The following is a 27,239-nucleotide window of genomic DNA, read 5'->3' on the forward strand; positions in this document are numbered from 1 at the left end:
CTGTTCTCATCCTGTGCTTTACCTGCAAGAATTCACAAATCTCATGAAATATAAAGTTCTACAAAATCTATTTGATGCGCTTCTTGTATTGCTTTAGAAAATAAGAGTAACGAATTAAAGGGTTTCTTTAAAGGATCTCTCCTATGCCTCCATGTGGTGATCTCGACCTTCACCTCCCCAGTCCTTATCTCTGGCATTCATACAGACCTCCTCCTCCTCAAACATGCTCTCCCTTCATCACAATAAACAGAAATGGCGTGAGTTGTTCATTACCTCATTCATCTTTTATATCACCATTAGATACGCATAATGTGTGGAAATCTGTGAGTTTCTCCAGCTGTTATCTGCCCAGTCTCATTTGCATTGCTTCCACATGGAAGTCTATGCATAATCATTACAACATGATAGGACGAGAGCCAACCGGGTGCATGTTAAAGACTGTGAAGTGGCTCACATGTTGAAAATGTTTGTTTTCACATGCTCTTCTTTCTCATCTTGTTGCCATGATATGACATTCAAAATATCTTTAGCTGTCAAAATAAATAAAGGTTCAAACTTCAAAGCGGATTTCTCAAGGCCAAATGTTGGGAAGAAACAGTTCGTCACTCAAATTAAATAAATTCTGTTTTGTCTGGAGGCGTTTAGTAAAAAAATGAAGCATGTTGAGATGTCAGGCAATGTGCAGAAAGTGTGAGAAGAATTAACAACAAAAGACAAAAATGACTCAACGCTGAAGCAAATGTTACATTTTCAGTAGTTTTATTGAAAAATGCCTCTTCTGTTTCAGAAATAAATAAGAAAATAAGGCTGTGTGGAATTCACAAAATGTGCAGTTAAAACATGAGAAAAGCAATTCTATGTCCATAGTCTTGCAACCAAATCCAAACTGCATAGATAGAAAACAACAACTATATTCTGACTTAGAAATCCTCAGTAAATATACAACACAAACATGCAATTCCACCTTTGGTAACAAAACAAAATAAAACAAAAAACAAAAACAAAACAAAAAACAAGTTTGGTTTGTTACAATAAGTCAGATTATCATTTGGTTTACAGGCCTTACAAAACATCACAATAAACAAATCTTTGGGGATCAAATTGGTTGTCCTTTTTTTGACCATTGGAGAATCTGAAACAGCTTTAAAAAACAACATGGATACTCTGAAAGTGTTCAAAAAACACACATATTGTACTTCCTTTGACATACGTTCTGCTGGTTTTCACATGATTAGTGCATTACACATTGGAGTCCGTTAAACACTTGCAGTTATATTACAAGCAGACACTTAGAGGGAACACTTAGCAAGCACACAGGTTTGTAATGAGAGAACATGTAGGTTTGTTTTCATCTTGCTAAAATTTCTCATGTCAAAAAAATATATATGTTCATTATAGTCAGGGGTATCAAACCCATATAAGTACTAGTTTTGTTTGGAAAATCACTTTGTCCTCACATGACATGATCATGGAAGTCATTTCAATATTACACTTTCTGAGAACTCCTTATTGCAGCTATGACGCTAGCGTTTCTGTTTTGTCTCGTGGTAGTGATCTCTTTCCTCGTTGGTTTCGTGAGTAACCGGGCGACCGTATCGCCTCAAACTCTCCAGCTGGCTCCACCGGTAAAGACTCTACCACAGGTTCAGGCTGGTAGTTGTTGGCTAGAAAAGTATTTGGGACGGCCAATCAAAAAAAAGGGTTCTTTCTACAACTTTTCACATGCACAATTTAAATTATATTGCACTTTGGAATTCCAAAAATAAAAAAAAATGCCTTGTGTCAAACTCCTAAAGTACCATAAAAGCTAAATAAAAACTGTTCCAAATGCTGCGGTGACATTTACAATAAAATCCATCAAGCTATTGGATAATAAAACGTAGTAAAATAACCAGCTCATACTACTTAGAACACACTGAAAATGGCAGGAGAGCAATATTTAGCACCAACGTACACAAAAAACATGATGATTAAAAGTACAAATGGAACATGCTTCAGTATGGACCAGAGCTGTCTAAAGTCACTTAAGGCGTCGTAAACAGAGGTTATGCTGGTGGTAAGTAAGCAGAGGGTTATGAGGCACAAGCTCAATTCAGATGTTAACTTGATTTTTAGTGAAATGTCCTGGTTCATACAATCATTTACAAGGCACAAAATTAGTTTTATTTACACACCTCACCTCTACATCAACACTGCTTTCAGTTATGAATTCCTCTTTGTTAGTAGTTGTTTTGGATTGTTTTTGTACATGCTCCTTCCTTCGTAGAAATGCTCAGTCTCTGTTTTACTTTATTTTTTTCCCCAACGGTTTGTGCTTCAAGATGCAAACAGGCCAGCAGGTTGCCATCACTGTAGCTTGTAGCTGTGAGATGATGTTAGTGCCAGTCCGCTCCGTTCTGCGTTTGTTTTTTTTTTTGGCTTTCGTAACGACTGTGTTTAGTGTTCAATAGTTATGTCCATGGTGATTAAATCCTTACATGCCCCATAGCAAATGGGCAAACATCTCAGAAACAGGACCTCAAAGTGTAAGCGGCACAGGTGACTTAGAGCGTTTACTATGCCAAACCTGCAAATAGTTCAAAGAGGGTGTGAGTATTTCTCTGTAAGACAAAGTTATAAGCATCTCATTTGATTTAATGTAAGTCATCATACATAAGTAGAATGCTTTACATGCCAGTCTCTAAACTGTACATCAAATGTATGGAGGTATTGGAATATTACAGGGTTGTCATTTTATATCAAGTCACCTTAACACATGAAACAGCCAGAAAAAGCTATTTCATCTCTTTCAATAGCACTAGCGTTAGCTATCTTAGCTATCTAGATACAGCGGTTAAAATGGCCTAGCAACTGTTATCATAAGCATCAGAAAAATCATTGGTCTGTGGCTCAAAACCAGAAGCCCTCATTATATACCTGTGTCTGAAATCAAAGATTTACTGTTTTAGAGTCTTGGTGTCAAAAGCACCGTTATCATTTTAAACTTTATTATGTTCCATGATACACATGTTGCAACAGTACGCAGGGTGGGGTTCTGCTAAGGGTCAGTTGAACTTTTACTTGAAATAAGTTTAAACAAATCTCTGTTCAAGACTCCATAATTTGGAAAACGTACACCTGTACCTCCATACATTATCAAAGGAATGAGTAGTGCACTGAGTTGCAAATTAAAATTAGTCTGCATACACTTAGTCTTTTCTCTAATGTAGTACCATGCAGAAGCTAGACAGTGCTGAGTGTACCTGTGTATCCTTGTCCATTGTAAGGAATGCCAACACACTGAGAGGAGTCGCAGTATCCAGGGGGTCCTGGTGGTCCCCTCACGCCTGAAGTACCCTGGCGACCAGGAGGGCCACGAGGCCCAGCGGAGCCAGAGGGACCTGGGGATCCTGTTCTTGACTCTCCTGGTGGCCCTACAAAGAAAAGAGAGAAGGTGAGTAACAGTGAAAAGTCTCCGGAGCTCAGAAGAAAAAACCCACTGACGTAATGCATAAATCTTCGGTGGAAACGGTAGGGGTAACACGAGGCTGCTGCACCGTATTTGAATTTTTCAATGGCTCAATTAAAAGGCTTGACCAAGAAAAAAAAAAAAAACAAGTTTGAGGCTGTGTGGAGAACCCCCCCCCCCCCCCCCCCCCCCCCCCACCGGCCCCGTCTGTCTAGACGGTAAAACTCGGGATGGAATTTTTCCCCTCTCTCTTTTTCTCTTCCTTAAGTGAGCCCATGTGTTGTCAATGAAGCCACCAAAGAAAGCTCATTGTACAACAATCAGATTCTCACACACACACACACACACACACATACGAGGCACATACACACAAACAGAAAGTGAATCATCTGTACGGACGTCCTCCCACTGGTCCTCAGTTGTTTCTCACTTCATTCACAGAAACAGACATGTCAGTGTTTGGTGTTGTGGGGTCGAGAGTTCCTGTTGTTTTGCAATAGCTTCCCTTGGGAAAGTAAATTGTCTAGCTTCTTAGAGAAAACATAATGGATATCCATTACTACTAAGGACCTTTTTCAAATGAACAAATCAGCCTAATAACATTTTTAATAATTGTTTTGAAAACTGCATTATGACCTCGACTAAAGACTGTCTGGAAATCGTCTAAACTCTAGACACAGAAATCCTCTCCTTAATAATGGACATAAAGACCTTCCATAACTGTATAATATTTCATGATGTGCACAGTGTTTGGAGAAGCTCAATATACACAAGACATAAATTAGTAAGAAAGGAAAGAATTGGGATTATGTTGGGGTTTCTCCAAAGAATTTATGCACTGCAGCTGCCCAAAAGAACGTGTCTGAGACTTACTGTATATACTGTTAGTAAGTTTTGGCTCTCTGGTTGGAATATGTCATTTTAATTGTACTAATGGGAGAACTGAGAAAGGTCCACGAAAAGGTAAAAAAGCTGTCAGTGAAAGTGTGTTTTAATGTAAAAATAAAGTTTTAAGATAACAGTGGGAGACCACATTCTGTCTGCAGCTTCTGGAGAACAGTGTTTGATAGAAAATGTGGTCGCTTTTCTTCCTTGCCTCACTGTGATGGAAGAGTCAACAGAAATTGGTTATTTCAAACAAGAAACCATCTGTGTTACCTGGGGGCCCATTTGCGCCTCTTTGTCCTCGGATGCCAGTTCCAGGAGATCCTCTCTCTCCCTTCTCTCCTGGCAAACCTGCATGAACCACGGAGAAGAAGAAAAACCAATGTCACACCAATGAAGTATGTTTTCGGAAAACTCTCTTATATCTGTAAATGAGTAGAAATCTAAAGGGCATCTGTGAAACATAAGGAGATTCAAGACTGAATAATATTTTGCGATGCTAACTTGAATCATGTGTAGACCACACAAGCTAATGCAGTTATGTTGTTATTCCACTCATGTTGGACTAATATAACAGTCTACCATCATGACCTTAGGAGACAGTTCACCCCCAAATCAAAAAGAAATATTTTTACTCTTACCTTTAGTGCTCTTTATCAATCTAGATTGTTTTTTTGAGTGTTGGAGATATTGGCCATAGAGATGTCTGCTTTCTCTTGAATATAATGGAACTAAATTGCACTTGGTTTGTTGCGCTCAAAATGCCAAAAAATTAATTTGAAAAACTCAACAGCAATGTCTCTTTCTAGAATTCATGACCCTGTGACTCAAGATAATCCACAGACCTTGTTGGGAACAGTTTCGTGTAGGAACTATTTTCTCCGTATCACTGTGCAGGAGGACGTGTGCATCTACTGCTAGCTCACCTAGCAACACTGAGCTAGCTAACTTTAAAGCTCAGCCGACAAGAATGCCATTAGGTTTTCATCTGGCGCTGTAACACGCAGGAGCCTCTCATCCATGAGTAGATGTACGCTTCCTTCTGCACTGTGATACAGTTAGCGGTTGTAGTTCAGCAGAAAGAAAATAGTTCCTACATGAAACTGCTCACAACAAGATCTGTGGATTATCGTGAGTAACAGGATCATGACATCATAGAAAGACATCGCTCTTGAGTTTGGCAAATGTATTTTTTTAGCATTTTCTTTGAGCGCCACAAGCCAAGTTCCATTATATTGGAGAGAAGGCAGACATCTCTACAGCCGGTATCTCCAACAATTTGCAACTCAAACCAAAATGATATAGATTTTTGGGTTGTTTTTTTTTTATTTTGGGGTGAGCTGTCCCTTAAAATAATCCATTGCTCACCATTTGATTATTATTCCCCTTCCTTCTGTTTGTAACACCACCTAACATTCAGAAAAAAAGAAGAGCGATAGAGTACCTCTTTCTCCTTGACTTCCAGGTAAACCTGGGTTTCCAGGGAAACCAGTTCGACCAGGTTGTCCTGGCTCTCCACGGGTTCCCTGGTTGCCAGGAGGGCCAGGAGGACCAGGTGGCCCTGGAGAGTTGCTACGATATCCAGAAGGAATCTGGTTGAGCATCATGTCAATTCTGCTCATCTGACCTGCAGGAGAAGAAGAAAATCAGTGGGTTCACATCGAATCAACGCTTTAACGACTTGAAATTAAAAGATTTGTAAAAATGTTCCTCACTGTTCACAAGCTGTTCACAGACTTGTCTGGCAATGGAGCGCATCATGCTCTGGGATGCAAAATCTCCCTGGAAAACAAAGACAATTTTATGAGGAAATGGCCCTGCTTCTCTCAACAGTGACATATATGACTTGTAAACAGTCATTTGATAAAACACAAAATATACCCTCTCTCCTTTCTCTCCTTTAAGGCCAACAGGTCCCTGTAAACAAGGAGAACAGTGTTACAATGACCTCTTCTAAACAATGTCATTTGACCATTATTTGCATCCTGTTATGCAGTACATACTGGGTTTCCTGTGTCTCCTGGTTTCCCTGGTTTCCCAGTAATTCCTGGTACACCTGGATTTCCAGGGCTTCCCTGAAAACACAGAGGGAGTAGTGTTTATTTAAAATTACTGCACAGTAAACATAATTGCAATGTTTAACTCCTGGTCCCTGTAAAAGGTTGAATAACAAGCTTTCAGTTGAGATCCATTCTTTGATATCTGCAGCAGGGGGGTGTGTGGCACGAGCTGCCTAAAGAGGAGATGGAAACACTCGTGCCCAATAACCAGCCTGGACAGGATGCACACACACACACATACACAAACAAACACACACACACCAGGCACCAGGCACTGCTAATGGGCCTTTGGAGCACTCAGGATGGTATAGTGTGTGTGAATTCTATACTGGCATGTTGCCTGTTGGCATGATGGCTCGATTAAGTAGATTCAGACCTTCCCCAAAAACCACAGAAGAAGAAAACTAGATGCATGCACTATCCTCAGTGGAGGGGCTTATAGTCTGCTTTTTTTATGTGCTGTTCCAGAAGAGTGCCAGTGTGGAGCCAGAGGAATAATTGTTGCAGATATATCAGGAAAGAAAGCACGCTCCAAGGAATATTTACTTGGCTCTTTTCTGCACAACACAAAGACACAAACACACACTCACCATGGGCCCTGGTGGGCCTCTGGGTCCAGATGGTCCCTCCTTTCCTGGTGGCCCCTGAGTAGAAACAACATACAATCACACATGGGTTACAACACACTAGGGACCCCGTTCATGCAATACATCAGTGTCATGACTTTATATTGAGTTCAGCCTAGAGTCTGTCTTTTTAAATTCTATTTACAAGTTGGTGGCTCAATTATTCTGGCTGACGCAAGTGAGAACATGCAGCAACATTGCAAAAACTACACGACAGTGCTTTGGTGTTCATTGAGCTACATGGGTGATCACATTCAAAACATGTGTTTAAGTAAGTGTTGGATCCATTGTAGGCTTTGAAACGCAGTGTGTACATAAAGCAGGGCTGGAGGTAGATCTTACCCGCACTCCACTCGGTCCAACAGGGCCCAGAGGACCACGTTGCCCGGGAGAACCCTGGGAAAAAAGCAGACACACTTAATCAAACGCTAATGATCAGGAACAACATATTATACAGCTCCCAAATGCCTCGGTTGAACTAGAATTTAAAGAAAAAAATACAGCAGTTTCCCAGTTCTTTTGCCAGAGATAATATATCATCTTGTTGCTAAAAAGTAGAACAATTTCCCTCTTGTCTGTTGACACATGATGTCAATCAGAAATCTGAATAGACAGTGCTGTTACAATAAGCTTTATCGTGTAAAGACAGTGCTGCCAATAAGCTCCAAAGACCCTAAAGTGGGACTTTCTCCCATGTCTGAAGTGACTTATACAGATGCCAGAATAACCAGTGGTGAAGTTCTCTCCAGCAGAATGGTGGGAGTTGGCAATATGACCTAAGCTGGATGAATGAAGTTTGCCTGGCCAAGAAATGGCTATGTAATACCATCCAACTCAAAAATGCTCTTCCACCAATAAGTTCCCCTGCAGTGTAAAATTGGTTTAGCTTGAATTCAGATTTGCTTCTGACTTGATAAAGCAGCAATATCAAAAATTAACTTTGAATTCTAAATGTTATGGCAACGTTAAGCCTGGTTTTATTCGACTTTCATTTTCATCCAAGACGTCCTCACAATGACTTCGACTGTAAGTCAAAGATGCTCAAACTTCAGAAAGTCTTCCCCAAGTCACGATCATCTTCAATTACAAGGCTAGGGTAGAACATGTTCCATTCCCTATTTCCCCTCTGGTAACACGAGTCTATGCTCCATAATAATTTAACTGCATCACTGGCCTTCTACTGTTTGTCAATCAACGGGGCTGATTCGAGAGTGTGGGTCTCCCCAGAGGATGGCATGGTAAACCTCCCACTCTGAGTGTGGTTTCAATCTCAGCATGTGGAGCGAGTCCAGGCTCCAGTAGCAACGCTGCTCTCTACGGATAGTCTCCTGTTTCCTGTTCATAAACCACAGAATGAGAGGGGGAGTACTTACTTGCAGGCCAGGCAGGCCCGGATCTCCAGGATCTCCCTTTGGTCCCGGGCGACCCTGAATGTGGAGGAGGAAGAAAAAAGGTTTGCAGAAAGCTTTTCTTTTTGTTTAATCATTTTTTAGCTTGTGATTTTGATTGACTTCATGTTTTGACAAGAACATCTGCAGGTAAGAAAAAAAAGGAGCTGTCTAGCTGGGTAGAAGCAGAGGGGAGCGTGATATGTTTTGACTTTAGCTGCAAATCCCACTCATCGGTGGATCGGCAACAAAGAAACACAAACTGCACTTTTATATCATCATGAGCACTAATCATGATAGTGTGTCTCACACATCACACTCCATTTACCAGTTAATTTTTTCTTCACTGTCTGAACTTTTGTAGTGAAGGTTAACTTACAGGTTCTCCAGGTAGAGACAGTCCGTTAGGGCCCTGTGGACCTGGTGGTCCCATTGTGCCTGGGGGTCCAATGTCACCACGTGGACCCATTGGACCCTACAACACCACAGAGACAAAAAACAATGGCCACACTCTTACAAAAGAACAACGCTTATCAAACTTCTTACAGCACAAATAGTAAAAATAAAACATCAACGGTGGAAATTGGTCTGTTTAAATTAAGTATGAACTAAAATATACAGTCGATAACTAAATTCAGATGCGTAAAACTCGCTTTTACTGCTGGTGGAATTTATTTTAAGGCTGCAGCAGAGCAGTAATAGCTTCTGAAATACAGTGGGAGTGCGTAATGTGTGGATTTAGCATTATCGATAATGTCCACGACCTTTATCAGGTATGAATTGGTTTAATTTATTATGTTAAAAAGAGTTACAACTTCAAAGTCTATAAAAAGAAAAAACGGATCATGTGCTTAAAATGATGTAAGGTGTTACTCACAGGGTTGCCAGACTCTCCTCTATCTCCTCGTGGTCCTTTAGAACCTGGGCTGCCCTGGAAAAGCACGGAGCCACAAACATAAAGTGAGTGTAACAACAGGAGCTGATTCCAAAATCCCTTAAACCCCAGGCCCTACCAAATCCTCACAGGGGCTTAGTGAGGTTACCAAGCATACATATTCCAGACGTCTCCTCGAGGTTTTTTTACAGTTGTTTTTCCGACAGGCATTTATCTTTTGACACTTCTTCTTGAGCCCACATTTCACTGCATGCCACAAGTCTCATCCTCAACTACTCGTTTCCAAAGGAAAACAAAACACCGCTCCTGATGTGAAGGACATTCTCAGTCTACTCATGACCAAACTGTGCGGCAGGCGGATGTAAAGTAGCTCATTATAGCTGCACAGTTATTATAACACTAGCAGAGGATCATATGGCTTTATCATCATCATCATCACATCAAAACAGACAAAGGTGAGGGATGATGGTGGGCGAGTCTTTACCGAAGGTCCAGGAGGCCCCTGAGGGCCAATGCTGTCTTGTGTGCATGTGCAAGAGTGGGGAAGGGATGGGCACTTGGCTTCATCTCTCTGAAAAGGAAGACAGAAGGTGAAGAAATTAGAGAAGAGACATAAACACATACTTCAGAAAAGTGATCTTATAGTCCATTTCACACTAAGCCACTCATAATTGAGACCATGTCTTGGCAATCAATAAAATACAAGGAGTAATAGAGAAAATCCTTGATGTAATTTTTGACAGCATCCTGGTAAAATGTGGTTTTGACTTTGCTCGGAGTTTAAGAAGAAGAGACAGTTTAGAAACCCACAAAGGTCACGATGGAACAGTGGCTCATGCAAAGTCAGCGTGGGGCTTTAGGACCAGATGTTCGCTGACAGCTGCAAACTTTGTCCACATTTTCAGAAACGAGTCTATGACATCATGAGTTATATAACACTGTAGTCATTGACGTGATGTATTAATATCTATTGCAAATTGTAGATGAATTGCTCATAATTGGATAAATGTGGATGCATCCGGTATTTACCATACTAAATCATAATAAATGTCACTGACTGTCTGCTCTGTGATCTAAAGGAGCGCTTGTTTTCATGTAATTGGGAGATCATACTGGCAACAGTCCAATTAGCACAATTACACAGGATACAAGATTCTATTAATTTTAGCTGAGGCAGTCTCTTTTTCAACTGCAATCTAGATATCATATACTTAAACCTATGAGAAAGTATGCATGCATACAATAATACAATGGTTCTTCTTCTTCTACTACTAATTCTAAGAACCAGTAAAGTATGATTTATGGTCTTTTTAACTACAAATTAGACGTACATGTGCATCAAAACGTGAAATAAATTTCCCAAAATATCCCTCTAGTGCGCCTACAAATGGACTTTTTTACTTGACTTTGTTGTTAAATAGTTCTAAAGTGACACTTGTCCTTACTGTGGCGGGCAGGTCGCAGCATTTGTCTCGGCTGATCCAACTCAAGCTGCAGATAATATCGAACATCTGGAGCTGGAACTACACAACAGAAGAAGGGAAAAACATTGAAGGGTGTTACAAATGGCTCCCATTCTTGATGAAAATACACACTACTGAGAACAGAATAACAATGAGTCCCTCAGAGAAAAGGAAAGATGCGAGAATTTCAAGCTTCCAGCAGTCACTGGGAGCAGTTAAAATTTAATTGTGCATCTACGCACAAGAGGATTTGGATATTCATTCTTTGGAAAGTTGTGCGATGCTCTTCCAAACGTGCTTTTCTGAGCATTTGCGTTTTTCACAAGTTTTTTTTTTTCTTTCGCTTACTGTCGCAGACTGCTTTCTTCCGCCTCCAGACTTGGACAACTTGCCGAGCACTTCATTGCCTTCCAGTGTGATGTTGTTGGCCTCCTTGATGGGCTTCTCTGCCACCTCCTGGCAGTCCAGGTTGAGCTTGACTTTCTCCGGAGAGATGCTGATGTGGATCTGCAGCAGAGAGAGGATGGAGAGAGAGCACAATTAACGAAACATTCTTGTCTTCTCAATACTTCACAACTGCCAGCTTTGTTGCAACACAATTACTTGGCAATGAGTACTAAGAACAGTGGAGCTTTTGAAAAGCTGGGTTTGGCATTCATTTGTATCTGGAAGGGGCATGATTGCCCTTTTAAAGAGCAGGGAAATTCTTTAAGATAAGTGTAACCATAAGGCCAGGAACAACTTCACTGAACCTTTTGAAACCATGTTGTCTGAAGCTTATAAAGACGCCGATACTGTATTCCACATAATTGCTAGATCGAGTGAATTGTTTAGTCTTTGCAGAACCATGGTAAGTATAGCTTCTGATATCACCCCGCAGTGGTTACTGATTTGGCATGGGACTGCTTTTTGATGCCTCTACAGATGAATGGACCATTAAAAAAAGGAAACTCACAACAGTTGCCATGTCTATGCAGCTTTAAAGCTGTGATTGTATAACAACACGGGACGACAAAGAGCCAGATTTTTGAGTTTTCTGTCCAGAGAACCCTTCTCCACATCTTGAAGCAATATCATTTGCGGTGTGCCATCAAACGTCCTACACTTTCCATACTTTTCCCCACACTGTTGCAAATTTTCCCCTTCTCAACAGTCAGACAAGCTTTCTTTATGTCAGGAAAAGCAAGCTACCATTTCTTTCTACAAAACCATAGCGACCACAGACTAGGGCCATAGTTCTTGGCAACCAATCACAAAATTACAGTTGACTTCCTTGGCAACACAACAAACTATCTGGTGGACCACAAAGAGAGAGGGGTGTCGTTTATCCCAGGGTTCTAGCATGGACATATATTATACCATGATGCTCCTGGGGGCTTACCATAACTGCTCTGGATGATATACTGGGATGGCACATAATGAGCATGTACGGTATATATTACCTCACTGACCAGTAAGTAAACACAATAAAATCACTGGAAAATAAGGTCTCAGAAGAAACTAGATTTCTAGTGACCACTGCTTCCCTCAGCTGATGGTATTTGCTGCTGAGTGATCTGGTCCTACTGCAGCGAAGTGTTGACAGATGAACAATTTTCATTCATCAATTGTTAACACAAAAGGTTTCACTGTGCTCCGCTGTGTCAACACTCAGTCAGAGTCCATATGGTAGGATTTCAGCCTGACACCGTCCCCACTGCAATACACTTGACATATTTCCATGATTGCTATCAGACTCAATTTTATTGTTCTTGGCTCTCTCTTGAATGTTCCCTCGTTTTTATAAACCTGGGCTGTAATTTCATGCATGCACTAATAATTAGGTGCGAGTCTTCTCTATTAAAATGCATCCAAGATTAAGTTAGCTTTCATTCCAAGGAAGGGGAAATACATGATCAGTATAAATCTCAATTTGATTTGGTGTCTTTCAGTGCAAACACTGCTGCGACTGATCCTGAAATTCACAGTTGGGCTGATCATTTTCATTGTATCATTCTAGATGTGAAGCTCCCGTGTCTGATCTGGCACTTCCAAACTGAAGAGAAGTTAATATGTCTTTTCCTGTATTTCTAGGGTGGTTGTTAGGGTCAGTAAGTCTACTCGTCCAGTTCACAAAAAGAAGATGTCTTCATGTCTCAAAAAAAAAAAAAAGTAATCACAATGAGTGCAGTCAGTGGACAATTTGGCAAAAACCTTCCTCTCTCTCTTAATGAGTGTATGCAAACCTTGGCACAACCTTCCAAACAGTCCCCGAAAGGAAAGTTTTAAGGACTGAGTTCAAGACTTCTCAAAGAACAATAGGATTTGTGTCTTTTTCAGCGTGGAGGCATACTGCAGTGCACTGTTCAGTGGCAATAGCTTCCAAAAGTTCTACCAGCGTAACTCTGAAGACATGACTAGTCACTACGGCTTCTGGAAAATGCCTTCTTCACTTCCGTTAACAGGAAAGCTCCCTCTATGGGCTCCCACCATGTGAGTGTGGGAGGGGAGTCCCCAGTGGGCTAGTGAGTGGCTAGCATCTGCTATAGTCATCTCTGAGAGCTTTCCCACATGTTCTATTAGTGGTAGACCACGACCTCTCCAGCCTGGGTTACTCTTTATTAACTATCACAAGAAGAAAAAACCAAATCTGTAAGCACTCTCTGACCCAGCACTGTAGCATGAAACCACATAAAGTGCATCTAAAGCTTGATAGAAACTGTAGTTTAAGTGAAATAAATTCTTTGTAAACTATGTGCAAACATTGCACAAATTTGAAACTGAGGTCTGTGTCAAAATTCTGACAAAATCAGCTGCCAAGAAAAGTCATAATTTAAGGTACTGAACATGCAGCCATAAAACTAAAGAAACTTAAACAATCAGTAAATTAAAAGATTACGCAGTTGACAGAAAATCAATTGCAACAATTTTGTTCGGGGATTTATTTAAGTAATTTTTTTCAAATTTCACAGATTCCAGCCTCTCAATTGTGAATATCTTCCTGTTTTTCTCTTCTCTGATAATGTACTAAAATTTTGGGATTTTAGATTGCAGGTTGGACAAACAAGACATTTGAAGAAACTGTAGTTCAAGTGACACAACTTCTCAATGAAATATAAACTCCAAGCAATTGAGGTTTATGTCAACATTCTGTCAAAATCAACTGCTAGGGAAAGCTACAATTTAAGGTACAAACAGTAATACAGTAAGGAAAAAAAAAAAAAAAAAAATACTGCTAGTGTTATATTAAAAGTCACTGGAATGGTTGGCAATAGATCTTAAATGATAAGTACATCAATAGATTACATGACTAACATTTTGATAATGGATATATTTAAGAATTTTTTTAAGCATTTTATTTTAAACTACTTGCTGACATTTTATACATGCTGAGGAATTAATCAATTAATTTGGGGAATGTTCTGTAAATTAATAAAAATAATGCCTATAGGTGAGGCTCTATGCAGTTGTCCTAAAACTTAACATGTGAGTTTATTGCGTTTTGTTTTGTTTATCTTCACACATGGACAACAAGCTGCCATTTGTGACAACACTCATGTTTGGTCACTCAGGTTTCAGCACAAACACACACACACACACACACACACACCTTCACATTTTATTACAGAGGTCACTTTGTCTGTAATAGCCACGGACAAAGTGTTAGGAAACCACTGACAACATGTAAACACACACCACCGCAGCTGTCGGCAGTGGCACTTACTCAGCAGACCAGTAAATAAGCAGCTAGGTAGACCGCTGCAGACTCGCCAGCTTATGGAACAACAACTACTGCGCCACAAACTAGCCACCCAGTGTACATTCAGACTACAGTCTCCACCACGGCCACAGACTGAGAGAACACACACACGCACACACACAGACACACACACACACACACACAAATCAGGCCGCTGTCCAACTAGACCAGTAGTGATGTCATTTACATCCATGTCCTGACCCAACATTTTCCAGGGTCCTATTCATTCATGAAGTCACCCAGCAATTAGTTGTGTAGATGCTAAATGGTCAAACAGAAAAGCCATTTACAGTACACTCTGATCTGAGGGCCAATTTATCGCTGTCATCAGTTCCTCAGCCCAAATAACTGTACTTTGTAAAATCAGGAAGTGGGCGAACTTTGATGTTGGATAAGATCCTGGTACATTGAAAAGGGTCATTAAGTTGACTACCTTAGAATTAGGGGAGGGGGGGACCTGTGTGTTAAATAAGCGCCAACCTGTCATTGGGAACAAAGTCAAATTCAATTGGACGTGACTTTAAGCACGTCGATTCCTCCGATGATGAAACTAGCATCTTAAGTCATTCAAGGTTACTATGAAAATATACTGTCCTTCATTGTTCTACTCTACACCCTACTGCGCTGAAAAATAACAGAGGATGTTTTATATTCGCTGCTGCTTTGAGTTGGACTTAAAGGCATTTGATGTCTCTTTTTTGCCTCTTGCTATGGCCGCATGAGACTGTACAAAAGCTGTTTATCACAGTTGTAAGCTTGGCATGTGGGCCTAATGTAGTGGTTTTACCACTGAATAGAAACAGAGAGTTAGCAAAACAATAACACCATTGTGAGTGCTTATTTCAAGCTAGATGACAGATTGTTTGAAGAGTAGTTGATGCTAATGAATCTTTTAATAAGCGCTCCCTGAGGGGAGTTCAATCATATTTGTTTCATAAAAGACAGGGCCGCTGATGGCACAGATTAGTTTCAGACTCAAGAAAATGTATCATTTGGACAGCTGGAAACATCTGGATTCAACTTTTTAATCCATTGCTTACAATGCATGCTATTCTTACTTCCACAGCTACTAAGTGTCCTTAATCCATCTGTACAGTCTACAGTTGTCTATTATTAGAGCTTCTGCAAAAATTTTAAATCAGTACTCCGACAATTCTACACACAAAGTTAAGCTTAATCATCCTGGTCAGTGCTACTCAGCCTGTCAAAGTGGCAGTATAATATCTGCTGTGGCTCTGGCGGAGCTTTGTTAAGTGTAAGACCATGACCCCAATGATGTCATCAGGGTTATCTCAGACTGGGCTTGAGATTTCAAATTTATACTGTGACACAAAGCCTTTGTTACATACTGCAGCATGGAGTTTGACAGATTTGGGCATTAACGAGGACACATTTAACAAAAGAGAATCTACAGAGTTGCATTATGGGAGATGTGGGACCCAGGATATGGAGAATGATCCATACTAAGGACTCAAAGTCAGGATATCCTATGGCTCAGTTGCATCGACTTTGGAAACTCTTTTTTAAATGTCTTCCAACTTTCTGTAAGAGCAAAACTAAATCTCTGGAGAACTTCTTTAAGTATTTAGTCAAGCATATCCAGACTTTAGGTTCTATTCTTGAAATGCCATATGCCATTTTTGAACCCAACTCAAGCTGGACCCTTAATTAAAAACGATCAGGTCCCCTGACTGGTGCTACAGTTGGAGCAGATTCGTTTGGAATTCACTTAACAACTACCAGGATAGTCTCCCGTCTTGATGTGGTCAGACCTCCATGGTTAACTGTAACAGTTTGCACATTATGCTGGGTCGTTGAGGTATCAGAATGTCCCTCCAACATCTCTTTGAATGTATTCATAACCACCACCACCCATTCATCAAATTAACTGCCTATGGTATAAAAGAAACACAGCTTAATGTCAAATCCTAAAAAAGGCCCTGAGACCTTTTTGACAGCAGATCAACAGTCTGAGATGGATAGTGGGAAACTCTTGACAGCTGACACGATACAGCTTCTTGGCATTGGCTGTTTGTCAGATTTTCACATTAAAATTCAACTTAAATGAAGCACAAAGCTCACACAGAGACATTCAGTATGAAAATACTTGAAACCAATCGGTGAAATGAAGTGAAAAGAAAGAAAACAATATTCTGTATGTAACAGGATCTAAAAAGCATAATCAAGCCAAAGGGGACCACAAAAGCTCCTCAGTCTGCCCTATTACAGTCAAACTACAATAATTTTATAGCGGTGAACACAGTAAGAATCATGCATTGTATTTACCTTGTGGAAGCTCCCATGGAAAACCCGCTTCACTTGCTCCTCATTAAACGTGGCTTTCTGGATCTCTCCTCGGGTGTCCTTGTTGTAGAACGTGATTGTTTTGCTGGAAGCTGAAAAGAGAAGAGCCTTTGATGAATCCCTGACAGTGCGTTACGATGCGGTGGCACGCAAAGCACAGACAGGACTATAGAGAACACATGGCTGTAGAGAGCAGAGAGGGATAAAGGGGGAGGCTAGGAGGGATTAGGTCCATGCTTGTAATTATTTGCATGCATTTACCACGTGTGTAAGTGCACATTTGTAAAAGATACTTATTTAAAAATGAGGGCTTTCTATTAGGGAATAAAAGAGTCAAGCCAAATCCAAAATCAGAGTGTAATTCAGAGCAGTTACTTCAACATGCTTACACTGCCTTATTTACTGCCTGTTGTATCTGGCAAAGATTAATTAGCTTTGGCTGTCTGCAAATTGAGAAAGAAAGCATCTTAAGTTGTTAATAAAGAGTGTACAGCTGTGTATATGTTGGGTCAGGTACAGCAGCTTCCCCCTTCAGCTGAGGGCCGCGGAAGGATAGGAGGCTTACGGTTGACGGTGACCCCGACCTCGGGGTTGTTGTTTTTGTCAGCAATCTGCCAGATATCAAAAGGTTCAGAGCCTGTGTCGGGCAGCAGGCGGAAGAGCAGGATGATGGTGTAGGATGGTGGAAGACCCTCTGGATGGATCTCCCTGTTAGTGTTAAAAACATACATCATGATTAGTCAGAGTTGTGTCCTTATCCCACTAGCAGTCAGAATATCACATTAGAATATCAAAGACCATCAATTCTTGCTACAATGCTCTGAATGTCCCGATCCGATCTCAAACATTGGTATCGGGTCCGATCAAGGCATTTTTTGAGCACTCATTTCATTTTAGCTCAGTGCGTTTTGCCTTCAACTATTGCACACAATGTTTTTTTTGTAGGACATCCCAGAAGTTTACATCACCTGGTTCCCTCAACAAAAAGCCAATGGGATTTCTGATTATTGCTCTGTGGCAAACAAATTATAAATTATAATATAAACAAAAGTTTATACATGATACTTATACATTTTATTCAGCAATATAATTATCAGAAACACACACAACTTTTATGAGTTTTGAAGCAAAGATGTCATTACCAGGAGTAAACAGATAACGTTAAACAATAAGCAAAGTACACAATGGTCATATGACACAACGAGGCTGTAAAGCCGTGTTTGACATGATGGCGTCCTGTAGTCTCATTTAGCCACTTCAAAATTCACATGTGGACTATTTACTGTCATATTATATATCTTTTACATACATCTTATCAAAAACCCATTCAATAAATCCATGGACTTCAAGACAAGAGACTGAATGTGCAAAAATGCTAGCTCACTTCAGGGCTTGAGGACTTGCTCCTGCAGCATTCTGTAAAACAACATTCAGTCTGTCACACTGTCTGCAGAACCTGATTGCAAGTTTTCCTCCTGGCCTTGCAGAAATTGCTCACATATTGAAAGTATTTTCTGTCCCCTCTCCATTGCTGCAATTCAAAGTGTTTCCACTTACGCACATTATGGCAATGGCTGCACCCACGCACAAAAAGTACGCATCATTATAAACATATTAACAAAGTATGCTGAAGAGGCTTGGATACTCCTGCAATTCTGCAGTTGCCTAACTACTTAAACGAGGCCCAATAAAGCGACAAAGCTCTTGACCCAGGGGTGATTTGTTTGCTCGCAGGTGGGAGGAGAGCCCGGTCCAAGAACTTTTTAATTCTACAAGCAAATTTTGTTTTTCCTGCTCGCACCTCACCTCATTGTCAAAGGGCACTGGGGAAACCCCGATGACTACAGAGGCATCATTATTAATAATGACTGAGGGTTGGGCAGGATTATAGCGCACAAGAGATAGGGCCAATAGGCTGGGAAAATGTGCATAGTAAGACTCCCTCTGTTTGACACACAGTATTATTTAGCTTGAGTCCTTACTTGGTGGGCTGGTTTATGAAGGCATCCTTGTGCAGCCTGTAGGCAATGTAGCTGTTGAAGGAGCCCGGCTCCATGGACACACCATTCATGCCAGCGAATGTCCGGTCTGTGATGTTGAAAGCCTCAAGCATCCTGAAACCTAGAAAGGATATAAAAAGGAGACGAGTTGAAAGCATGGAAATAACAAAACATTTAAATTACGTAGCATAATAGCTAATGTCTCTGGAGGAATTATTTAATGTGTAAGTTGTATGGTGAAGCTGTATGCTTACCAGGTGTTGTGAACCCATTGATGTAGATCAGAGGGCAAGCTGAAACAGGACAAAAAGTTGTAGAGGGTTGGAAAAAGAGATTAGGGCAAGTGATTCATGTCTGCTTGTACATTTCCTGGCAGCAGATCAGTTGTGCAGCAAAGGGTGAGATTCCTATTACCTCTGCAGGTGCACTAATCACCAACAACAGCAGTAACAAAATCAAGGTCAAAATATTTTCCTCTTGTAATGCAGAAAGACTCAACTATAATGGTATTTTGTGATGTATTAATGTTTGTCTTACTGGAAGTGGCTGTTTCACAGATAAAGGTGATCAGGTTGTCCTGGATCTTGGCAAAAGCGTCATAGTCGTCCACCACGAACACATGTCTCTCACTGGGCTTGCTGCCGATAAGTCTCAACTCCGTCATGTCCACATCGGCCACTCCAACCACAAATACACTGTAGCCTGTGGGGGCAAAATACACACACACAAAACACAAAGACCATTGTTAAGCTTCCAATAACCATCAGCAGTTTTATCACAGTAGGGACAATAAAAAAGTTTATTAAATCAGCCATTAAACTGTGGCTCTGATGGTGGAAATCGAAGTTTGGGAGAAAACGGGAATATGGATAATTCAAAACAGCTCTACAGCTACATACAGTATGGACTGTGTGTACACCAAAGACCAAAACACACAACAATGATTAACAATTCCATACATACCAGCATGCTGCAGTTTTTCTGCACTCTTCTTGACGTCGTCCTGGGAGCGTCCATCTGTGACCACCACCAGCACCTTCGGGACGTTCCTCCTCATGCCACTGTCTGAGGTAAAGACCTTCTCATAGACGTGCTTCAGAGCAACACCTGGATGAAGGAGGAGGATGAGAAGCAAGGAGAGAGGACAGAAAACATCAAATTTAAAGAATTCACAACAATTTACTGTCTGAGATGCCACTGTTATTTTTTTCAGTGGTGTACCTGTCTTGGTGTTGCCTCCTCTGTAGCGCACAGTCTGCAAAGCGGATATCACTATGCCCTTGTCGTGGTAGGTGTTCAACTTGAACTCAGTCTTGGCATCATCACTGTACTGCACAAATGAAACCTGTTGAAAGAGAAGAAAAATGATGAGAAAGTAACAATGACTTTCTTATACAATGCACAGGCATTAGGGTGCTTTTAAGGGTACCGACAGGATTATGTTGGTACTACCAAGTACTGATTCATGTGAGACAAAATTTCGGCACCTAAGAGCAAGGATCAGACTAGAGGCTGAAGCTCTGAAGCCTGAAAGCCAGCCATGGAGCTCCGCAGCTGCTCTTTTAGCTTCCCAGCAAGCAAACACTATCGCTGCAGCGCTGATCTGCTGTGACAGCTTTGTTGTCTGGTCTATTTTCTTTTCTATATTATTTTGGTAACAGCCTAGTATCACTGCTAGACAAGTATACACATACAAACACAAGTGAACAGACAGAGACTGAAGATGAGCTCTATGTGTCATTAGTAAAGACTGGAAAAGCAAAGTTGCTTTTAAGTCTGTTACTTTTATTTTCAAATTACTCTTTTGTAATTCCAGAGAAAGTGGGGTAGTGTAAAAGGTACTGTCGGTACCTGTAACCTGTATTGATTCATATATAAACAGTCCCTTATATTATTACATTGCATGTAGTTAGTTTACCTTGAGAAACGTACAGAGAAATAAACATTGACGATATGAAGGTTTTTTCTGACCTGCATGCCAGAAGGGCTGATGACATCAAAGGCTCCAGTCATGCTTGTGACAAACTGGATGACCTTGTTGAAGCTCTCATCTCCGATACTCCAGGAGCCATCAATGAGGAAGACCAGGTCTGCCTTGGCACCTTTGCACACTGTGGAGCGGGTACAATGATATTAATGATGACCCTAATCTTATCTGAGTCACAAGAATGATTATTTCAAAACACTTAAACAACAAGCTCTACCATCGAGTGCAGGCGGGACTGTGGCAGGAGGAGGAGGGGTGGGAGGCTCCGTTGGCACCTCTGTCGGTTTGACCACTGCAAGAGAAAACAGAAACACATGCAAAACATTTACACAGTGTGACACGCTTAAAAGAAATGGAGGATCCAATAGTTTCAGTAGATAAAGTCTGTGAGAGTGCCGTCCTTTTATACATTGGCATTAAACTGGCACAAAGGATGTTATCTTACATGTCCTCTCCTTAACGCTGACTCCAGGTCCCTCCAGGTTTGGGGTTTGGACGTAGACAATGGTGTTGTAAAGAGTGTCGGGGGTCAAGCCATCAAAGCAGTGACTACTCTCCGAGCCTCTGACAGTGATTTCCTGAGCTCCTCTCTTGGAGGCTAGAGGAGAGACAACAAAAGAAAGAGGATGAAATGAGAGATATTCAGGTTGCAGTAATCCAACAAATTGAAAGTCTATATCTAAATCAACCTTTATTAAATGACTAAAGCACTTACGATCAATAGGATTGACTTTGAGTCTGTAGGAGGTGGCCGCTCTGTGAGGGGTCCATCGGACGCAGTAGGAGTCATAGCCAACATTGTAGGTGGTCAGGTCTGTCACGTTCAGGTACACTAAAGAGAAGTCATTATTATTAATTAGCACATATTCTTTTACAGCACCACCTATTTTTGCAAGATGGTAGATTGGAGCTGGAAACATCCATAACTTTGAGCAGATAAACCTGTCAACTAATGAATAATAGCATTATTATCTTACATGTGGTGCCTTGTCCAACAAGAGGCCCGCTGAGGCCTGTGTCGTACTGTGCCAGCACCTTCAGGTCATAGGTGGTTCCAGGTTTCAGGTTATGCAGTTGGTGGGAGGTCACGTCTCCAGCAAACACTTCCAAGGACTCATCAGAGCCTGAAAGGAGATATAAACAAAGTGTAAAAGTGTTGAAAAGAAAGTCTCCCTTATTTTATAAATGTAACTTTATGAAATATTAAACTACATATTTTCTCAGTAACTAACAACTATAACAGCATCTCCATACCCTCAGGAGAATAGATAATCTTGTATCCGTTGACCCTGGAGGGGGCAGGATCCCAGGACACCCTGAAGCGGGTGTACCACTCATCAGAAACACGGAGGTTCCTGGGGCCGAGCATACCCACTGAGGGAAACAAGTCGAGACAGCAGAGTCAACACGGGCTTCTTTTCATGGCAATGAGATGACATTCCTGTGTATTCAGTGTTGTCAGCACGGTAATTACTGAATTATAGATTATTGCTCATTATGGCTTTTGAATTAAGGGTGAAATATCTTATGTTTGATCAAAGAGATGATAAATTCCACCACATCAGAGAAATTACTTTTTAAAAAAAATAAGCCGCCTCAAGGAGCGGAGTGGCATTACATTATGTAATAGGGTTTCTTTTGTTTGAAAGGCAAAATTAGTCAGGGCACCGGCCAGCACGGGAAGCATGAGATCTCCCTCACTGGAGCACAGCCAGTTATAATTATCTGGCAAAGGCTCTCAGTGCGTTTGGCCTTCATGGAAAGTCAAAAATTTCACTTATGCTACAATGATTCAGGATCCTAATCAATGGATCAGTCTATTCAGATTTTCTGCTGTGGATTCCTCATTCTGGTGTTCGCTTATGTGTGTGCAGCCCTGCATGATATCCTTAATACGTGTCTGTCAGTATGCTTAGTTTCATGTCCTTAAATGATCTCTGGATCAGTTGGAGCACTCTGATTACACTGATTAAATAATTCGTACCTGTGCGTCCATCTCCTTCAAGCTGTCCTCCGGCGCCGTCAGCATATATGGCAGTGACTTTGATATTATAAGGAGTGTCTGGATCCAGGTTCTGCAGGATCACGTTGTTTCTGTTCCCTGGTACGACAGTCTGTGAGACATATCAGAGAAAGAAAAGGATTAAAATCAAGGGTATGTTAGGAATAAATTTGTGTGAGCAATTACAGTTGGTTTGTCACGTAGGACTATGAGTAGAAAACTGGACAGTTGCCACTCTAAAACGAGAATTTATAACAGTAACTGGAAATAAGTGAAACTATAAACATGCTTACAAATTCCTCAATGGGGTCTCCCGTTGTCTGAGCGTAGGTGATGCGGTACTGCGTGACAGGACCTTCGGCATGTTCCCAGCTCACAGAGAGAGTGCTGGTGGTAGGGTCATAGACACGCATGTTCCTTGGGCCGCTGCGAGGCACTGAGCGAGGAAACATGAAATAAAAAGTGTTTGCATTGTAGATTGCAAACATCCCTGTATCTCAGAGGTGTTTTCTTTTTGTGTACTAACAAATTAGGCTAATTGTTTATCACTAAAATACCTATACTAGATATGTTCTTCTACTCTAAGAAGCATAATACATAGGGTTGTTAGATTGTTTTTCCTAGTCTCTTTAATCACACTGGCCCAGGTTCTTACATGTCTTTCCAGCATCACTAATGGTGGGTCCTTCGCCATCACTGTACAAGGCCACCACTCCGACATTATAATCAGTGTCAGGGAGCAGCTGCTGCAGCAGGGCCTCGTTGGTGTTCCCTGGTACCACAATCTGCATAGAGACACGGTTCATGTCAGGTATAGACAGTTTTGACAAGTTTCAGTGCAAAATGTGTGGACTAAACAGACTAGTGAAATCAGAAAAAGATCATATCAAATATTTATTTCCTAAAAAAAAAAAAAAAAATGAGTGATTGTGTATGGGTGCACAGATGGAACGTAATTTCCGTTGCCAGAACACTTTCTCCTCTCTCCTGACAGCTGCCTGTGTCGTACACGCGCTTTAACACCACCCATTTGCCAAGCTGCCTTTTGCTGTCAGCACTAAGTCAAAGGAAGAGCCAAATAATCCTTTGATGTTTGACAGCTGACATCGCCTTTTAGCCCGGTCTGACAGCGAGGACAGCTGATTACATAGGAATCACCTCCTCCTCACGCTCTCTCTGTCTGTGGGTTAGGTAGTTTGACGCAAGGTCACACTGTGTGAGCGTTACACCAGCAAATGGGTTTGCTGAATCTGTTTACTATTGTTTCATAGCACATGTAAATGCAACAAGGATGTGTTGTTATCTACAGACAGCTCCCATCGGCCCTTGCCAACATCATACTGAGGTGCTTGAGATTCTCAATATAAAAAATAACATCACAGGCAACATCGGTGACGCTGATAATTCATGCTACAAATCTGGTGTTAAATATGATGGCGGCAGCTGGTAAAAGCCACATCGCCGCACATCGTTGGCTCTGTTGATGGAAAAAGGGCCGAGCCTGTCATAAATGTGCACCTCTCTATCAATAAAGTTGAATACGTATGGCTCACTCTTCAAAGACGTTATTATTAGAGGCCCAGTGAAGAAGCTGTTCTTAATGGCGCAATCTTTCCAGCAGATGCTCTTGAGAGCTAATGGTGCCATGTCAAAGTAACACTTCAGAAGTTCCTTGTGGATTTTTTAAGTAACCCAGAAATCCAGTAGATGTGGGCACACCGGTGCCAGATGCCACCTATCCTGTCAAGAGTGGGATTTTAATGTGATTTAATGAACACAGTCTAGGTTAAAATCTTTATCGGTGTGTAAAAAAAGAGGAATTCAGCTGGCAGTAAGTACACACATGCATTCACACATGGACCATTTGGTCAACAGACTAATGTTTATTAAAAGTTAAAGAAGAGGCTGTTCATTTCTGATCACATGTGGTATACAGTGAATGCTTGTCAACATTTTAATTGGTTGCTGCTTCAGAGACATGCTCCTCCTTTCTAATAAACCCTCAGTGTTTGTGTGTGTATAATGGGTGATTTAAGGGCATTAGCAATAATATGGTTACTGATGGGCTGTGATGAGACAATAAAAAAGTAGTGCCATTGTGTGCCAGTGTGAAGATCTTTTTATGCATATGTTCTATATATACTATACTATACATCCTCCCACACAGTGGATGGAAACTCACCGACTCAGAGGGCCTGGCGCCAGTCAGAGGAGCATAGACCACCCGGTACTGCTGGACTGGGCCTGTGGCATGTTCCCAGCGAACATTCAGGGTGTTGGTCGAGGGGTTGAAAACCCTGATGTTTCTGACAGGGCTACGCTCCACTGCAGAGCCAGGAATGATGGGTGGCAAGGCCGTGGTTCGAGATGAGGAAGTGTGAGGTTAGTGGGAGGATCAGGGTTAAGGTAAAGCAAAAATGGGGTACAAAGTGGAAAGAAGTTTGATGAGAGGAAGGTTAGACAAAGAGGAAAAAGTGGTTGACGGGGTGGAGTCATAGGCCAGTATGTCAAGTGGTTTGTAAAGATTGGGAGGATAGATGAGAGACGGGATGAGATAAGGCAAGAGGAGACAAAAAAAGATTGATCAGCTTGGGTAACTGAGAGGTCAGTAAAACATTAACTACATGAGAAAAACATACAAAATATTGCAACCCAAAAGTGACTGTGTGTTCCTATTTGTATTTGTGTTTGGCTGCTGTTAACTTTTCTGTTATGTAGTTACATTGGGGTTATTTACAAGTGTTTAAATAACACCTTTAAGTCTAACTAGTGTCATTCTTTCTTTGTCTCATTTAACATGGTCTAGACTAGTTTTGTGGACAGCCAGAAGAGCCCGATGACTACATGAGAACATTTCAGTGAAATGGGAACAATTCTGGCCGGCAACCAACAGAGACAAGTTTAAGACATTATTTAACAATACTGCTATCAACGGGACGCTTCCTGTCAGGGCCCTAAAGGTTAATGAAAAGAATGTACAAGGCAAATGTGCAGCCCAGTGTGAAGCTTGCCTTCTAACAAACCAAAGCAGATGTTTAGAGGCTTTGTGCTGCTTCCCATTATAACCCCATAAATGCAGAGGAAAAGCGCAGTGGGCACAACACAGTGAGCGAGCTTCCGTACTTTAAAGTTTCATAAACCAAACCCTTGAAAGCTGCTTTGAATTTGAAGGCACAATTAACAGCCAGCAGCTTGCAGAGTTAGCTCAAACAGTGAGAGCAGATGCAAATGACAGAAAATTATTTGCAAATTATTTTGATGAATTTTTAATTTTTGTTTTTTAATTTGGAGTTTTGGGGGGTGTTTTCAATTTTGTTCATAGCTTTGAGTTTTCTTTTAATTTTTTTTGTCTTTTAGGTATTTTTGGGGTGGTTTTTTTTCCTTTTTTTGTTTTTTTTTTAGTTTTGGGTGTCTATCTGTTTTGTTTTATTTATTTATTTTAAATAATTTTAATAATTATGATTATTTGTTTTTTTTTCCTTTTTTAAATAATTTTGAAGGTTTTTTGTGGTTGTGTTCTTTTTTTTTTTTTTTTTTACCTTTTTTAGATTTTTCTGCATTAGTATCATATTCAAAGTACCATATTCAAAGCAGGACTTTGACTTAGAGTTTTTTTACAGTGTGGTATTAGATCTTTAAATCTGAATGTCTTTCACTACTGTGGAGATGATACTATAATCTACAGACACAAAAGAGTCACAAGGTTAGCTGTAAAAAATAATAAATTTTGTAACACTATGATCTCATGTACTGTACATACTGTATCAGAGTTTGGTTAACATGTCGAGGAAAAAAAGCCACAGAACATGAAGGACTATTGCTCCAGGAGGGAAAATGGGGGTAACAGTAGCAGGCATGGAGCATGACCTTAGCCAAGTGAGTTGGAGCCATAAAACTTATAATGCTCTCTATTCATTTCTACCTCCCCTTAACTGTTTCTTTTTCCCAAAGGAGCGCCAATTTCTCCCCTCCCCCATTCCAAGCCCCACCATTATCCTGACCACTACCCCTCATTCCAACCTATAAATGGACAATATTACCGTAAAGAGAGAGGAGACACCATTATAATGTTGCAAAGTCAGAGGAATTCCTTCCTACGCAATCAGCCCGCAAAATGCTGACTCATTCCAGCAGAGATTGGTGGTTTGAAGTTGTGGGAAAACTGGAAAAGTCTGAGTTTTTCAAAGAAGTTTGAACTAATCTGACAAAGTTTAATACTGTCATTTTATGTTAGGGCTTATGTAGCATTTTATAAGTGAGGTGTGAATTAAGTGCATGTTAATTCACCTCCTAAATAACCAATGGTATTTGATCGGTTTGGCTTGGCTTAGAGCTTTTAGAAGGATTTGGCTGATCTGAAACAATATATGGCTGCTTCATTGAAGGTTTTCTGACAATATGTAACAGCCAGCCAGCAACTGAGGCCAGTGAGTTCATTCTGG

General features: G+C 40.9%; 1 protein-coding gene across 1 annotated transcript in view; it reads right to left on the reverse strand.

The window, feature by feature from the left end:
* Positions 1 to 742: 742 nt before the first annotated feature.
* The window catches only part of col12a1a (collagen, type XII, alpha 1a), a 61,473-nt gene continuing 34,976 nt past the window's right edge, over positions 743 to 27,239 (reverse strand). The window contains 32 exon segments of the mRNA XM_042501168.1: positions 743 to 1,664; positions 3,243 to 3,413; positions 4,607 to 4,684; positions 5,778 to 5,960; positions 6,049 to 6,115; positions 6,215 to 6,250; positions 6,337 to 6,408; positions 6,984 to 7,037; positions 7,362 to 7,415; positions 8,393 to 8,446; positions 8,787 to 8,882; positions 9,285 to 9,338; positions 9,787 to 9,873; positions 10,748 to 10,825; positions 11,114 to 11,272; positions 16,791 to 16,900; positions 17,374 to 17,516; positions 18,791 to 18,929; positions 19,063 to 19,101; positions 19,346 to 19,510; positions 19,772 to 19,915; positions 20,030 to 20,153; positions 20,780 to 20,919; positions 21,013 to 21,087; positions 21,241 to 21,393; positions 21,511 to 21,627; positions 21,773 to 21,919; positions 22,050 to 22,169; positions 22,780 to 22,909; positions 23,091 to 23,233; positions 23,453 to 23,582; positions 24,980 to 25,122. Coding sequence (XP_042357102.1) covers positions 1,516 to 1,664; positions 3,243 to 3,413; positions 4,607 to 4,684; positions 5,778 to 5,960; positions 6,049 to 6,115; positions 6,215 to 6,250; positions 6,337 to 6,408; positions 6,984 to 7,037; positions 7,362 to 7,415; positions 8,393 to 8,446; positions 8,787 to 8,882; positions 9,285 to 9,338; positions 9,787 to 9,873; positions 10,748 to 10,825; positions 11,114 to 11,272; positions 16,791 to 16,900; positions 17,374 to 17,516; positions 18,791 to 18,929; positions 19,063 to 19,101; positions 19,346 to 19,510; positions 19,772 to 19,915; positions 20,030 to 20,153; positions 20,780 to 20,919; positions 21,013 to 21,087; positions 21,241 to 21,393; positions 21,511 to 21,627; positions 21,773 to 21,919; positions 22,050 to 22,169; positions 22,780 to 22,909; positions 23,091 to 23,233; positions 23,453 to 23,582; positions 24,980 to 25,122 — 3,554 coding nt within the window. The 3' untranslated portion in view covers positions 743 to 1,515.

The sequence above is a fragment of the Plectropomus leopardus genome, chromosome 14 (assembly GCF_008729295.1).
Source record: "Plectropomus leopardus isolate mb chromosome 14, YSFRI_Pleo_2.0, whole genome shotgun sequence".
Lineage (NCBI taxonomy): Eukaryota > Metazoa > Chordata > Actinopteri > Perciformes > Serranidae > Plectropomus > Plectropomus leopardus.